Genomic DNA, 14,484 nt, shown 5'->3' with positions numbered 1-14,484 from the left:
AGGATAGAAAATAAATAGAAATACCATTTCGAAGGGGACAAATATCATCTCATGGGTAAAAGTACTATTTTCACTCTTAGATCTCATTTGGAGAGTTCCTCTTTATAAAACCGCTAATTGTATTAATCATATTTAATATTAAGACCGTTATCTCCAATATAAAAATATCAAATATAAACAGCGATAGGAAACCAGGGAGATTTGATAATAGTCCTTCATCCTGCTAGCTGTCAATCAATATTTGGACACGCCCCCTCAGTCTCCATGGCTATAGTTTGCTGGTCACCATTTATATAGCAGTGTCCCAGAAGACAGTGGTTTGGGTGGAGTACAGAGGGGGCCCGGATTTCTTGCCCCCGTTGGTCTTCTTCCAGCTGGGCAGGATGGGCATGCTGTCCTGCTTGCACAGGGCTTTGTCTGAAGGTCTCTGTCTGGCTTTTATCTCCTTGCACAGATGACGTTTCTTCTCGATCATCTCCATCATGGTGCTGTCCCCACATGCCCAGGGCATTGGGGGCATCTAATGGGTGGCAAGGGTGAGATAATGTTGGTGCATGCAGAGCTGTCTTTAATTTTGTAGCCCTTATATTTTTAAGGGTGATGGCGTTCACAGTGTTCTTTAATAATAAAGGATGTGTTTAATAATTCATGTCCTCTAATAGCAGTCAGAGCAGTCAGAATGTATTGCTGTTCAGTTTAATGATCTCTCACGCACACGCGCACGCACACGCACACACACACACACACACACACAGTATCTTAATTGTGTACACACATATTAAACTGCTCATGCACCTGTACAAACACAAAATAAAACACTTCTATAAGCAACACAAAATCTCATGAGCAACTAACTATTTCAATACCTAGGGAGCTGCCTACATAGGCAGCTGCCTTCTAAGAGAGCATTCTAACTGTCATGTAAATAATAAGTGAGTGATTTGGAAACACTCTATATGGGCAGCAACTCTGTGTCATACTAATGGGAAGAACTTATACTCAGGGTTATTTTAGTTAAATAAAACTATATAAAAAAAACATTTCATTACTTGAAATAAAAATTAACTGACAAAAAAAATGCAAGTTTTCTCATATTCATTTAGTTTAACTTAATGTAGTAAAGTAATTAAAACTGAAATAAAAATTACATAGACATATAAAAAAAAATAAAATAAAATAAAAATGACAAAAAACAAAATTACCAAAACATTAACTAAAATTAAAATGAAAACATTACAAATACACTAATTCAAAATATTAATAAATTAAAAAACAGTAATTTTATATAAATATTATGACAGTTTATTTCAGCAGAGTTTGATGTTAATATGTTGCTAAGCTAACAAAGTGAAAATCTTGTAATTTCAAAAAGTGTGGTAAAATCAATTTTTAATTACTATTTGAGGCATTGTTGTTATTGTTAACAAACTATTAAAAATCACGTTTAGTAATGGAAATAAAGCTGAAATAAAATAAATATTACATGAAAAACTAAACTTAAACTTATTTCAGTTAATTGCCAAAGCAACATTTCTGATTTTTGTTTAAATTTAAGTAATAAAATTACTAAAACTAAAACTGAAATAAAAATAAATTAATGCTTTTTATATAAATAAAATGAAAAATGCACACAACAAAATTACTAAAACTTAAACTAAAATGGACAAATGAAAATCTAAAAATAAAAGCTAATTCAAAATAATAATGAATACTATATTTGTGTATAAATAATATTAAAATAACATAGTTTTGAGGTTATTTATAATAGGGATACATGCGATGCTGACTTAAATTTTGGGCAATACAAGGTTTTAGGAGGCGGCATAGAGTTAATGAAAATAAAATGAGGTTTTAGGTTTTGTAACAGAGCATATTCAGTACTTCAGACATGCGCACACACACACACACACACACACACACATGTATACACATACGGTACACACATGTTTGTGCTTTTGAAGAAAGAAGCAGCAGACAGACAGAAAGTACAGTGGACGCGGAGCAGGAGAAGACATCATTTTGACACGGTTTTATTTTATGATTTGTTGGGGTTAGTTTTATCCCTCGATTTTTAGATTTATTTGGGTTAGTTCGATTACAGTCACTAACAATTAAACAACTGGGGAGTGAGCGTAGATCAGACAACATACTAAATGTGTTTCATGTCTTATTATGTTATAATATTCTGAGTGAAATTGTATGGCTATACGGTATATTGTGTGATTTGTGTATGTCATATCTGTTTTGTATGGTATATTACTGTCCCTATAAAAGAGTGTGTGTTTTTCTTCAGCAGCTTTCATCAGTTGTAATATAAAGAGTGTGTTTTGGTGAGTTTGTAATAGTGAGTTGTGTAACTGATCTGGACCCAGGACCCAGTCTCTGTGAAAGTGAATTGACGTGGTGGAAAACATAATCATTATTACAGGATTTTTGTACATAATACAATAGCTCTAAAAACCTGTTCAAATAAGGCCACACAGACAAACAGGAGAGAGAATTTGACATGTGACACTGATATAAATGCCATGTCTGGATAAATATATACACACATCAAACAGCCGTTTGTTTAAATTTAACCACTCAATAGAAACTGCTGATCTTTTTATTTACAGTGGCACTTTACTCATGGCTCTGTAAAAGTAAGTAAACAATAAAACAACAAATTCAATTAAACTACCATTCAGAAGTTTGGGAAAAGATTTTTAAATTAATTAAATAATACTTTTATTCAAGAAAGATGCATTAAATTGATCAAAAGTAACAGTAAAGACAAGATTTCAACTTTAAATAAATACTATTCTTTTGAACATTCTATACATCAGAGAATTCTGAAAAAAAAAATGTAGCAGTGTTTCTGCAAAAATATAAAACAGTTTTTAACATTGATAATAGTAATAAATGTTTTTTGAGGATCAGCATATAAGAATCATTTTGGAAGGATCACGTTACACTGAATACTGCTGAAAATTCAGCTGTGCCATCACAGAAATAACATATTAAAATAGAAAGCAGTTATTTTAAATTGTAATTTTTACTATTTTACACAGTAAATTGTGTTTTTACTGTATTTTTGATCAAACAAATGCAGTCTTAGTGAGTATAAGGATGTGCATGCCTTTAGTGTATGATTTTATCTTCTTGGAGCTCAACAGAACCAACAGAATAAAATAAATGCAATTGAATATTTGAATAATTTGACAGCTTTAATATAAGTATATATGTACTGAATATACTGCGCTTGTTTATGGCCATGTTGTCCATTCTATGAGTGATTTTCAAGCAGTGCCTTAGGCCATAGGGGTATTTTGAGGAAAATGTGAATCAAATTGTCAATATTTCAATCAATTTTGTAAATAAGTCATAATAATGTCTATGCTTTGGATTCAGGATCCTGCTTTTAAGAATTTGTTTTACCCGTTTCATGGCATTAACAGCTGTGTTTGATGTCTGTACATCTGAGGAACCCGACCACAACGTCTGAAACATTGTGATAGAGACCGAACAGACTAAGGGTGCTGCTGGTCGAGAGTAAAGCTGTCCGCCGTCGCTCTGAAGAGGTGCTCATTCAGATTCAGATCAATTGAACCATCTCTCAAGTGCTTAAACTGTCTGATATATAAAACCCTGATTGTGGATCTCTTGGCATAAACTCACAGAGGACAAATTAAATGTGAGAGCCTCTTCAGAGCACGATGGGAAGGCAGCCCTGATCTGGACCAAACACAAACAACACACACATAACGCATCTACATAGACAGACGATGAACGCCGTGAGCCAAATGAAATGCACGGCAGCGGAAGCAGCAGACAGAATAGGATATACACGAAGCTGTGGGGTCAAAGGTCAAAGACATGAAGGTATTGCCGACAGACACGGAGACAGGAACCGAACTCCACACGCATGCCAATGCTCGCTCATTCTGAGGAATAAGGGGGTTGTACCTGGAACAGAGTCCCGCACGGATGGGCGGAGGCGTCGGGGGCATGTCTTTGAGGCGTTCCCACAGGGGATGGGACTCCTGATGTGGATGCAGAGCGACCAAGTTTACACCCGGCTTTTGTTTCTAAAATGCAAGAGAATATGTTGAATAATTCATCTATGTTAACGAAATATCTAAAATGAGCATCCTTATTCGTTTTTTATGGATAGGACGGACCTCCAAGCATGGTGGTCGGGCTAATGGAGGAGCGGCCAAAGTGACTGGGTGTGGCTGTGGGCGTGGCTGATTGTCCTGTGGGCGTTTCCCAATCCTGTGATTTCGGAGAAGAGCTAAGAAGGGCTCTGTCCCTGCTGTCACTTCTGCCTTTACTTTCACCTAGAAGAGAGAAAAAGAGGTAGAGATTTCAGTATGCAGTATACGTCTTCAGTTCTCTGTTTTTATGAGAATTATGACTTATGAGTGCTTTAATTTATAATAGTGCTGCAGTACATATATATTACCTCTAGGTGTCACAAAAGAGGCAAAACAACTTAGTATCTTATTACTATTTCTGCAGTATACAGTATGTATACTGTGCAATGTGTGCATAATTTTTGAGATACTAAATTACAGATGTTTTTCACATTTACCTACGCTCAAACAACATTTCTTTGTTATTATCAAACATTCTTTCATCTTCCATACAGTCAATCCCTTTATCTTTGTATTTTTTCCATTCCATCCCTCTCCTAATCTCTCTCCCCTCACAGGGGATCCATTAGCAGACACATTCATCACGTCTTTCACTGGCTCTAAAGACATTAGGGAAATTGCTTTACTAACAGATGAAAGCTTTTCAATTATTTCAGCTGGCAAGAGTATCTGAATGCGTGTCCGTATCGTCCACATAGACGTGTGCTTAGCTATATCGTCTGACACTTATGGGTGTATGAATTGAAGGTGAAATCAGTGTATGTCATCAGTGTGTGTGTGTGTGTGTGGCGACTGAAGCCTTATGCTTATAAAAGGCATGAGCTATTTCAGTTAATTTCAGTTCATGCAGCATTGCATCTAGGGTTGCGAAACAGAATTGTGCCATGCTGTTTCATAGCGATTGCATCTTAAATTCATTTTAGCAGCTAATTCAGTTTAGGAATAGCTATCTTTTCTACACGCACACAGTGCCTGTTTTTTAGATTTGTGAACCGTAAATTGGTTCCATTGAATAAAAGAAACTAGAAAACCAACTGATGTTCTGTTCTGTTGAATCTACAGCGCAAAACAGACCGCATGACCTGTGTAGACTCTTATTAGCCAGTTCTTTTTAGAGAGTCAAAGACATACAGTACGGTGCAACTAGTGTAGTCCGAAACCTGAACAAATAATTATTATGTGCCCATTCTTTTTAGTGAATCATAAACATATAGTATGGTACAACCAATGTCGTCTGATTCCCAAATTAATGACTCAGATTAATGAATCAGTTCTTTTTAGTGAATCAAACAGATACAGTACGGAGCAACCAGTCTGACTGCCGAATGAATGACTTTTGTGAGCCGATTCTTTTTAGTGAATTATAAACAATAACATACGGAATTCGCAACCAGTGTAGTCTGATTCTCGAATTATTTACTGTTATGAGTCAGTTCTTTTAGTGAATCAAAAAACATAGTATGGCGCAACCAGTGTAGTCCGACTCCTGAACGAATGTTTCTTATGAACCGATTCTTTTTAGGGAATCATAAACATACAGTCTGGCACAACCAGTGTAGTCTGATTCCTGATTTAATAAGTCTTACAAGTCAGTTATTTTTAAAGAATCAAACACAAACAGCACGGTTATACCAGTGCAGTCCAACTCCTGAGCAAATTATTCTTATGAGCTGGTTCTTTTTTGTGAATTATAAACATACAGTACAGAGCAACCAGTGTAGTCCAATTTCTGAAAGAATTCATGAATTTATGAACACTTATGAGCGGTACCATTTAGTGAATTAAACTACCTGTAAATTGTATTTCTGTTTTTTTCTTATGACAATGCATAGGTAAAGATTATATATTGTCTATTTTGTAAGTTTTTTTTATTTGTCATGAAAAATGTTATTTTTTTATGTAGTATGTCTGTGTATGTGTGTGTATATATATAATTTTTTTTGTAAAGAAAATACACATTTTCATGAAAGAAATAGAGTGTCCCTTATAGTCCTCTGCTGATGTTGGCAATGCTAGCTTATTTTGTATTCTAGTCTCACATTAGCTACTCAAAAACCTTATTTACTGTACTTTATCTTTCTGGAAACACACACACACACACACACACACACACACACTGTGTTGTCTGGCCACGTCTGTTGAAATCCCATTAGTCTGTGGTGCCCTGCTCCATTAGTCTACATTTAATTAGTGTCCACTGTCATTAGCGTTGGGCGCTAATGCTAAGACTGCAACAAATTTATAATATTTACTTATTAACATGCGCACCATTACTGCCTGGATATAGTCTGTCTGTCTGTGTGTGTGTGTGTGTGTGTGTGAGAGAATGTGAGTCCATTAGCAGAGGAAATTTTAGGTGTGTGTGTGTGTTGGCAGGAGTGTGTTCATGTTAGTGTTCACAGGGTCAGATTGTTCTACAAGGCTTCTCAGCTAACAGCAGCCAACATAGGAACATGTTCTCCTCATCCAGTTAGAGTGAAATGCCATACCAAATACCTTTTGGCACTTAGAGGTAATGGACACAAACAACACCACTGAAACAAGACTAGGCACAGCAGAAGCCAAACAAGAAATATGTTGTAGTTTATCTCCCAGGTCAGTTCTTGTTTTGGGATCTAAAGTTCAGCAGCCGATTGCACAAAACCTCTTGGTTCAAGACAACATTTAGCTATAATTTGTTTATAATTACAGCTAAGGGATTTCTTAGCTTAGGGGATTTGTTGCAATCAGGCCCAGAGGTGGGGAGAAACAGATGAGTATGGAAGCCCATTTCCGTCTCAGAGTAAAAAAAAAAAAAAACAAGCTAATTGTGTGATTAAAGTTTTAAAATAAGACAAAGTCATAATGTGAGATATAAAGTTGCATTAGCGGAGTTTAAAGCTCCATTGCTAGATATAAAGTCACACTGTGAGATATAAACTCGCAATTATGAGAAAACAAAGTAACAATTGTGACAAAGTTACAACTGGGAGGAATAAAGTTGCGAAGTTGCAATTACCCTTTATTTAGTTAGTTAGTTAGTTTTTACAGTGAGGTAAAAAAGGCTTCCATAGATGAGACTGAAACCGCTACTAGGACAAGTAGCTGTGGAAGTGATAGAAAGTGATGGAGGTATGGAATTAAAAGAAATAGAAAATCTGCAAAAGCACATGCACAACTATCAACAATTATGCTTAACACATGCATAATTAAGTCAGAACTTCTTCAGCATGTACTATATCAACATGCAGTGGCTTGGATTAAAACAACAAGCTCGCTTGGATTAAAAATGATATTTTATATATTTATTTGGCAGATATAATCAATAATTGTTTTTAATATTATGGCTGATAGCTGATACTGTAAATCTACAATGATCATCAAAAGATTATTAATATTTATGATAAAAAAAATCTGATAAAAAATAATTAAATACATATATATATATATATATATGTGTGTGTGTGTGTGTGTGTGTGTGTGTGTATATGTATATGTACATACATACAACTATATTTTGTATAATATAAAATTATATTTCTAAAATTGATTTCTTTGTGAGTAATGTAGCCTATGTAGTGAAATCAATGCCAAAGCAATATCTTGACTGACAACTTGTGATCAGAGTCAGGCCTTTTAACACCTGATGTAAACACGTCTAGTGATGTCATATAAAAGTTATGGAAGTGACAGAAATCTATGCTGCCATAAAGGCAGATTAGAAGGAATAGAAATCAGTGATGTCATAAAGGAGCTTTGAAACTACCCGAATGAAATTGTCATAATGGAAAGTATAATACTATATATGTAAGTATTTTGTTGCACTGGAGGCAGTTTGTCTCTGTTTAATGGCACATTCTTGGAAGATCTTGATCAGAATCTCTTCTCAATCATATTCTCTGTTTCCTGATCTGCCACTATGTTCATGTTACTCATATCAGCTCTCTATGTCACAGCAGGGCATAATGTAAGCACTTCTGTGCTTCTAAATTATGCTAATATATGCCAACCTCAGAGCCATAATGATGAGGAAATATATTAAATGTGTTGGATCATTATTAGTATATGCTAATGTAACTTTAGAGTATGTGAAGCTACTCAGACACTTAATTTTAGAAACTATTAAGCTCTTCAATGCTTCAGGAAAAGCACTATTACATTTAAATACAGCTGCATACATTAAGGCGTAACAGGAGACTGCACTCTGTTAAGGGATATTTAGAACTATTTATGGGCACTATAGGGCATAATAAAAACAAACTCATATCACATTTAAATTAGACTGATCCTTAAGACAGATTAATGCACAAACTTCATTGCGTGCCACTTGACACTGGCACATGTTCAAACTCTGTATGTCTTTCTGGCACCGAATGGAGTTGCAGTAGAATTCCCTAACAGGATTTGGACCAGGTTAACTGTCCTGAACAGGAAGAGCTCAGTCATTGATTGTTTTATCCCTTAATGGGTAGATCTGAAAATACCTATTTACAGCCCAAGCGTGAAGTTTAAGTAAGACTGACTTTGTAGCTTTCAATATGGGATCTGTAGAGAAGGAAGAAGGTTTATTCAATCAATAACACCCCATACAGTACAATAACATCTGTAATATCAAAATAATCTGATTATTTGAATACTAAACAGGCACTGCCATAGAAATTTGGCAGATATAATCAATAATTGTTTTTAATATTATGGCTGATAGCTGATACTGTAAATCTACAATGATCATCAAAAGATTATTAATATTTATGATAAAAAAAATCTGATAAAAAATAATTATGCATACAATTTTATATATATATATGTGTGTGTGTGTGTGTGTGTGTGACTATATAGAAATAAATAAATACTTTTATTCAGCAAGTACACATTAAAATGATTAAAAGTGACAGTAAATACATTTATATTACAAATTGTAAAATTATAAAAATCTGTTTCCAAAACATGATGTTCTTTTGATCTTCCAATAGTAGAATCCTGAAAAAAAAAAAAAAAATTTTTAACACTAATAAGAAATGTTTCTTGATTACCAAATCAGCATTTTAGAATGATTTCTGAAAGATTATGTTACACTGAAGACTCTAATGGCTGCTGAAAATTCATTTTTTCATCACAAGAATAAATTCCATGTTAAAATATATTAAAAACAAACTGTAATATTTCATATATTCATATATATATATATATACAGTTGTGTGAAAAAGTGTTGGCCTCCTTCCTGATTTCTTATTTTTTTGCATGTTGATTGCTGTTGTTGCTGCTAAGGGTGGCCCAACCATTTATTAGGTTTAGGGGGCAAACACTTTTTTCACACAGGGCCATGTAGTTTTGGGTTTTGTTTTCCCTTAATAATAAAAACCTTCATTTAAAAACTGCATGTTGTGTTCACTTGTGTTATCTTTGACTAATATTTAAATTTGTTTGATGATCTGAAACATTAAAGTGTGACAAACATGCAAAAAAATAAGAAATCAGGAAGGGGGCCAACACTTTTTCACACCACTGTATATACAGTACACATATACGATAGATAGATAGATAGATAGATAGATAGATAGATAGATTATGTAGTTTAGAGCTAAAATATCTGCAAGGTTTTTAATTCACTTATAAGATTAAATCTAAATATGGATGAGTGAATTCTGATCATAATCTCACATGTGGCCATAGCCGTGTATTTTAGCAAACTGATGTTGAGCTGTAAATGAGAATGAGATTCTGGTGTGTTTTGGATCACTGTGACAGATTCTTCACTATCTCTGGCTTTTCTCTCTGTGTGTCAGCCAAACACACACACACACACACACACACATACTAATGCCGGCAGCCTGTTAATCTCACACACCTCCACACTCTGTCAGGCTCCAAGCCCAAATCACAGATCCGTGGAAGACATACTGACAGGAGGAGTCAGTGTGTGTTTGTGTATCTCTGCTGGACTGAGTAGCGTAAAATTGACTGTGATGGACAGACTGACCTGCTTCAGTGTGTGTGTGTGTGTGTGTGTACCTGTGTGGTGTATATGCCTTATTATATTAAGGTGAATTGAGGTTTGGCTTCTTATGAAGGTAAGGAAAATAATAACAATAGAAATTGTGTGTGTGTGTGTGCGCGCATTTTTGTGACAAATGAGGACATAAATTTGTATAATGACAAGGGTATGACATAGGTATTACAAGGAGAAGGTGACTTTTCAGGACATTACCCCATGTCCCCACTTTTCAAAACGCTTATTAATCACACAGAATGGAGTGTATTGAAAATCTGAAATAGCACAAAGTTTCCTGTGAGGGGTAGGTTTAGGGGTAGGGTTGGTGTAGGGCAATAGAATATACGGTCTGTACAGTATAAAAACCATTATGCCTATGGGATGTCCCCACTTTTCACAAAAACAAACCTGTGTGTGTGTGTGTGTGTGTGTGTGTTTTGTGTGCATAGAGGGTTCAACATGATAGCCTTGACTTGTTAATCTGAAGTATTTCATAATGAATCCATTACAATTTTTTCAAATCAAGATTTGAAAGGCTCATCAGAAAGGCATTCAACAACCCTTCGCAAAACAATCTGGCAACCTTTACATTCAACAGTGATTTTGATATGAATAGGCTCTGTTTGGGGTGGTAGAATCGGGGTCATTTTCTCGCTCTCTCTGCCCCATACACTATAAGCATGTTGCACAGTCTGTGTGTAGGTTGATCGTTCAATTTTTAATCTGTGAACGGACTCAAACACACGCTTGCACACAGACACACCTGGGGTGATGGAAGTGGACCGTTGAAAAAGGACATGAAAGCCATCTCTCCTCCACACACGGGAAAAATAACAGACTGGAAAAAAGTCCTTAGCTGAAGCTCTCAAGACGATTACACACGCTCTTTAAACCCAATAAGGCTTTGCTCTATGAGACAACATCCTTCACTTTGAAGCTGTAAATGAGACGGCTACCAATCGCCCGCAGATATCTCACAGTTAACCCTTCAGTTCCAGTATTTGCCAGGATTAACATTTGTGGATCTAATTAATTATAAGGCATAGTATTCTAGTTTGCTTATTTTCTATTTGCACTGATATTAATAAGCTGACAATTATTTTCTCGTATTTTCACATATAACCGTTAAATGGTTGAAATCTATGGAACATTTTGGACATATTCAAGACAGTATTTGTAGTTTAAAATAACACAGTTTAACAGTTTAATAATTTTGACTAGTTCTTCCTTTTCTTAAAAAAAAAATCAAAGTTACATTGAGACACAAAGCTTAAAATTAGTTATTATATTATTCTTCTGTTAAAAACCTGTGTTATTTGAGCTGTAATGGTTTTATCATCATTTTTACAATTATTTTAGGTTTTATGGTTTTGTGTTGTCCAAATTTACAACTTCATTGCCATGACATAATTTTAAATAGAAAGGTTAGTAAGTGTTTTTTTTTTCACACACAAAAATCATGTTAACATGCATATTGTTTACATCATGTGGCTATACTTTTGAAACTGTGAGCATTTGAACATTAACAGCGTGGCCTCATTCAGTTCCATTATAAGTGTCTCACTGTAGCCCAGATTCATCTTTTTTTTTGAAAATGAGACAATGACGGACAAGTTTAAATTAATTTTTGTGGTAATCTTCATTATCAGAAAGGTGAACAATATGTAAAAAATGGGAGAAATGCACAATCAAATATCCTATTATACTGTACCCATTACCAGTGTTGGGAGTAACGCATTACAAAAGTAATAATATTACAGTAGTATATTACTTTTTGCTGTAACGCAGTAATATAACGCATTACTAATCAAATTTGGGTAATATTATTACTCGTTACAATCTCAGTAACGCAAGTTACAACAACGTATTTTAACTCAAAATTAAGTGGTGAATTTACCAACACAGCAAAACAGCACCAGAGAAAAAATTCCGCGGGTAAAATAGTTCGTCTATTTCTTTCTTTATTTTTTATTTTTTTTATAAATCTTGATAATTTAATGGCAATTTAAAGACTTATTAAACAGTTGGGGTCAGAAGTGTTTTTATTTAAGAAAAGACATTTACAATGTTACAAAAGATTTCTATTTAATATAAATTGAAATCTAATCTAATAAAATCTTTTGAATTTTCTATTCATCAAAAAGTCCTGAAAAAAAGTATCATGTTTTCCACAAAAATATTAAGCAGTACAACTGATTTCGACTTTAATAATAGTAAGAAATGCTTCTTGAGAAATAAATCGGCATATTAGAATGATTTCTGAAGGATCACGTGACTGAAGACTGCAGAAATAGCTGCTCAAAAATTCAGCTTTGTCATCACCGGAATAGATTACATTTTAAAATATATTAAAATAGCAAACAGTTATTTTGAATGGTAATATTTACCAATATTACTATTTACTGTATTTTTGATTAAATAAATGCAGCTTTGATGAGAATATAAGACTTACCGACCCCAAACTTTGTTTTTGGTATCACGTTTAGATCAATAACAATATTTTCACTCACCATCTGCTGACTCCTTACTCTTGCGGCTTCCAGAACCTTTCTTCAACATGTTACGTCCGGACGAGAACAAGTTGCTGAGTTCATCCAAAGGACTGGTTGGTGTACGACTGCCTCGACCTCCCGACCCTGAGCTTGAACCCGAAGCAGTGGAGACGTTTTGCATGGACCCTCCGTGCACACTGGAGGAATTCGAGAGCCGTCCGCTTTCACGTGATCCATGTGGAACTCCAGACGCGCTGCGAGGAATCGTCCCGGTCATGAGAGTGTCGTACGGTGGGGGGCGCTTCAGGGTGAGCGGCGTTAATGCGCGACCAATACTGACGGGGGATGGGCAGGCGGAGTGGCTCCTTGGGTAACCGTGTGCCGCGGATGACCCGCCGCTTTTGTAAAGCGCGGATGGCAGAGGAGGAGCAGATGATCGTCCTGATGCTGTGATTGTTTGTTGCTCCTTAGTCTCCGCAGACTTCTTATGATGATGATGATGGTGGTGGTGGTGTTTACCAGACAGCTGCTGCACCTCCAGCTGTGGTCCAGGGTCGGCACTAGTTGGGGATGTACCAGGTTTCCCATATCCGACATTCTCCAACATGGGCAGTTTGGTGACATCCAATGGAGTAAGAGGGGATTCGTCAGAGTTGGGGGAACATTGGGCTGGTGCAGGTGGGAATACTAGTAGAGGAGGTCGATGGGAAAGCAGATTCGGGAACGGGGCGGGAATGTCACACAGCGAACCCCGTGGAGTGGTGGGTCGTGTAAGTTCGACTTCCGGCACCAAAGCAGTGGGACACTGCTCCCATCGCGACTGCGTGTGGTCTAAAGATGAAGGTAAATCATCGAAGGCAGGATATTTCATCTCCTCATACACACTTTCACCTTGGTCATCCTCTTCGTCGCCATTAGCTCCGGTAATTCGACTGAAGTCTCGTAAGATGTTCCCCACCATCTCTATATAAACAGGCTCTGCCTCATCATCAGTGTCAGGGGCGGGGCTTTGATTCTGAGATGCCGACTTCTTTTTGTGTTGACGCGGCAGAGAGGCAGACTTAGCTTTGCTGACGTGGTTTTGAATGTAAGACTCGTCAAAGGATGTGCTGAGCTGGGTGTTGGGGTTGCGTTTGGGTTTGGGTGGAGGCATGCGACGGTACTCCTCACTGCAGGGGCGGGATTTTGATGCTGTTGGTGAGAGAACGGAAATGTTTAGGAATTGTATGGAATTCAACAGTGCAACTAATATAAAGTAGATAGCATAGCATAGCAGTAAAGTATTACAGTATTGTAAGGTGTTATCAGAATGTCAAGACATATATTAGCATGAAATATTAGCACTGCTAAGCCTTAGCAGAAGGGTAGCCCAGTCAGCATGTATTATTTTTAATGTCACTGCTAACCCACAAAGCCGTATGGGGCTGCACAGGGCCATTACTGGTCTATTGTGCATGTGATCGTCTTTGATGCTTCACGTTTTATTGGTTGTACTCGCATCACGTCCCACCACTGCCCTCTCAGTACAGTCACTAATCCTGAATGTGTGCGGTTATGAAGTAAGTTAATAGGTTTCTCCAAGGACTTTTTAGTGAGAATAGAGTTTAACACTCTGCTTGAGACAGGATTAATTATACACAGTTGAGCTACCAGTGCTGAGAAATGAGGAAAGCAGGCCAGGCTCTGTGTGTTCTCATTTACAGGGTCCCTACGCACTGAGTAGGGCATATCTTTAGAAGTGGACTTTTTTGGGGGGGGAGGGTATAATAGGATATATATACAGTATATGTGTGTGTGTGTGTGTGTATAATATTTTTATATATTTATTTTATTATATACTGTATATATTTAAAATAAATAAATATAAATAAATGTGTGTGTGTGT

General features: G+C 36.2%; 1 protein-coding gene across 1 annotated transcript in view; it reads right to left on the bottom strand.

Annotated features, from left to right (window-relative positions):
- Positions 1-200: 200 nt before the first annotated feature.
- Positions 201-14,484, bottom strand: part of LOC107730860 (neuronal tyrosine-phosphorylated phosphoinositide-3-kinase adapter 2-like) — a 36,942-nt gene continuing 22,658 nt past the window's right edge. The window contains exons 4-7 of the mRNA XM_016541815.1: positions 12,618-13,790; positions 4,161-4,319; positions 3,946-4,067; positions 201-520 (exon numbers count right to left, since the gene is read on the bottom strand). Coding sequence (XP_016397301.1) covers positions 290-520; positions 3,946-4,067; positions 4,161-4,319; positions 12,618-13,790 — 1,685 coding nt within the window. The 3' untranslated portion in view covers positions 201-289. The remainder of the gene's footprint in view (positions 521-3,945; positions 4,068-4,160; positions 4,320-12,617; positions 13,791-14,484) is intronic.

Source organism: Sinocyclocheilus rhinocerous, unplaced genomic scaffold, assembly GCF_001515625.1.
Source record: "Sinocyclocheilus rhinocerous isolate Xijiao unplaced genomic scaffold, SAMN03320098_v1.1 scaffold938, whole genome shotgun sequence".
In the NCBI taxonomy this organism is placed as follows: Eukaryota; Metazoa; Chordata; class Actinopteri; order Cypriniformes; family Cyprinidae; genus Sinocyclocheilus; species Sinocyclocheilus rhinocerous.
The sequence above is the reverse complement of the archived record's forward strand: the minus strand, read 5'-3'. Positions and strand labels throughout refer to the sequence as shown.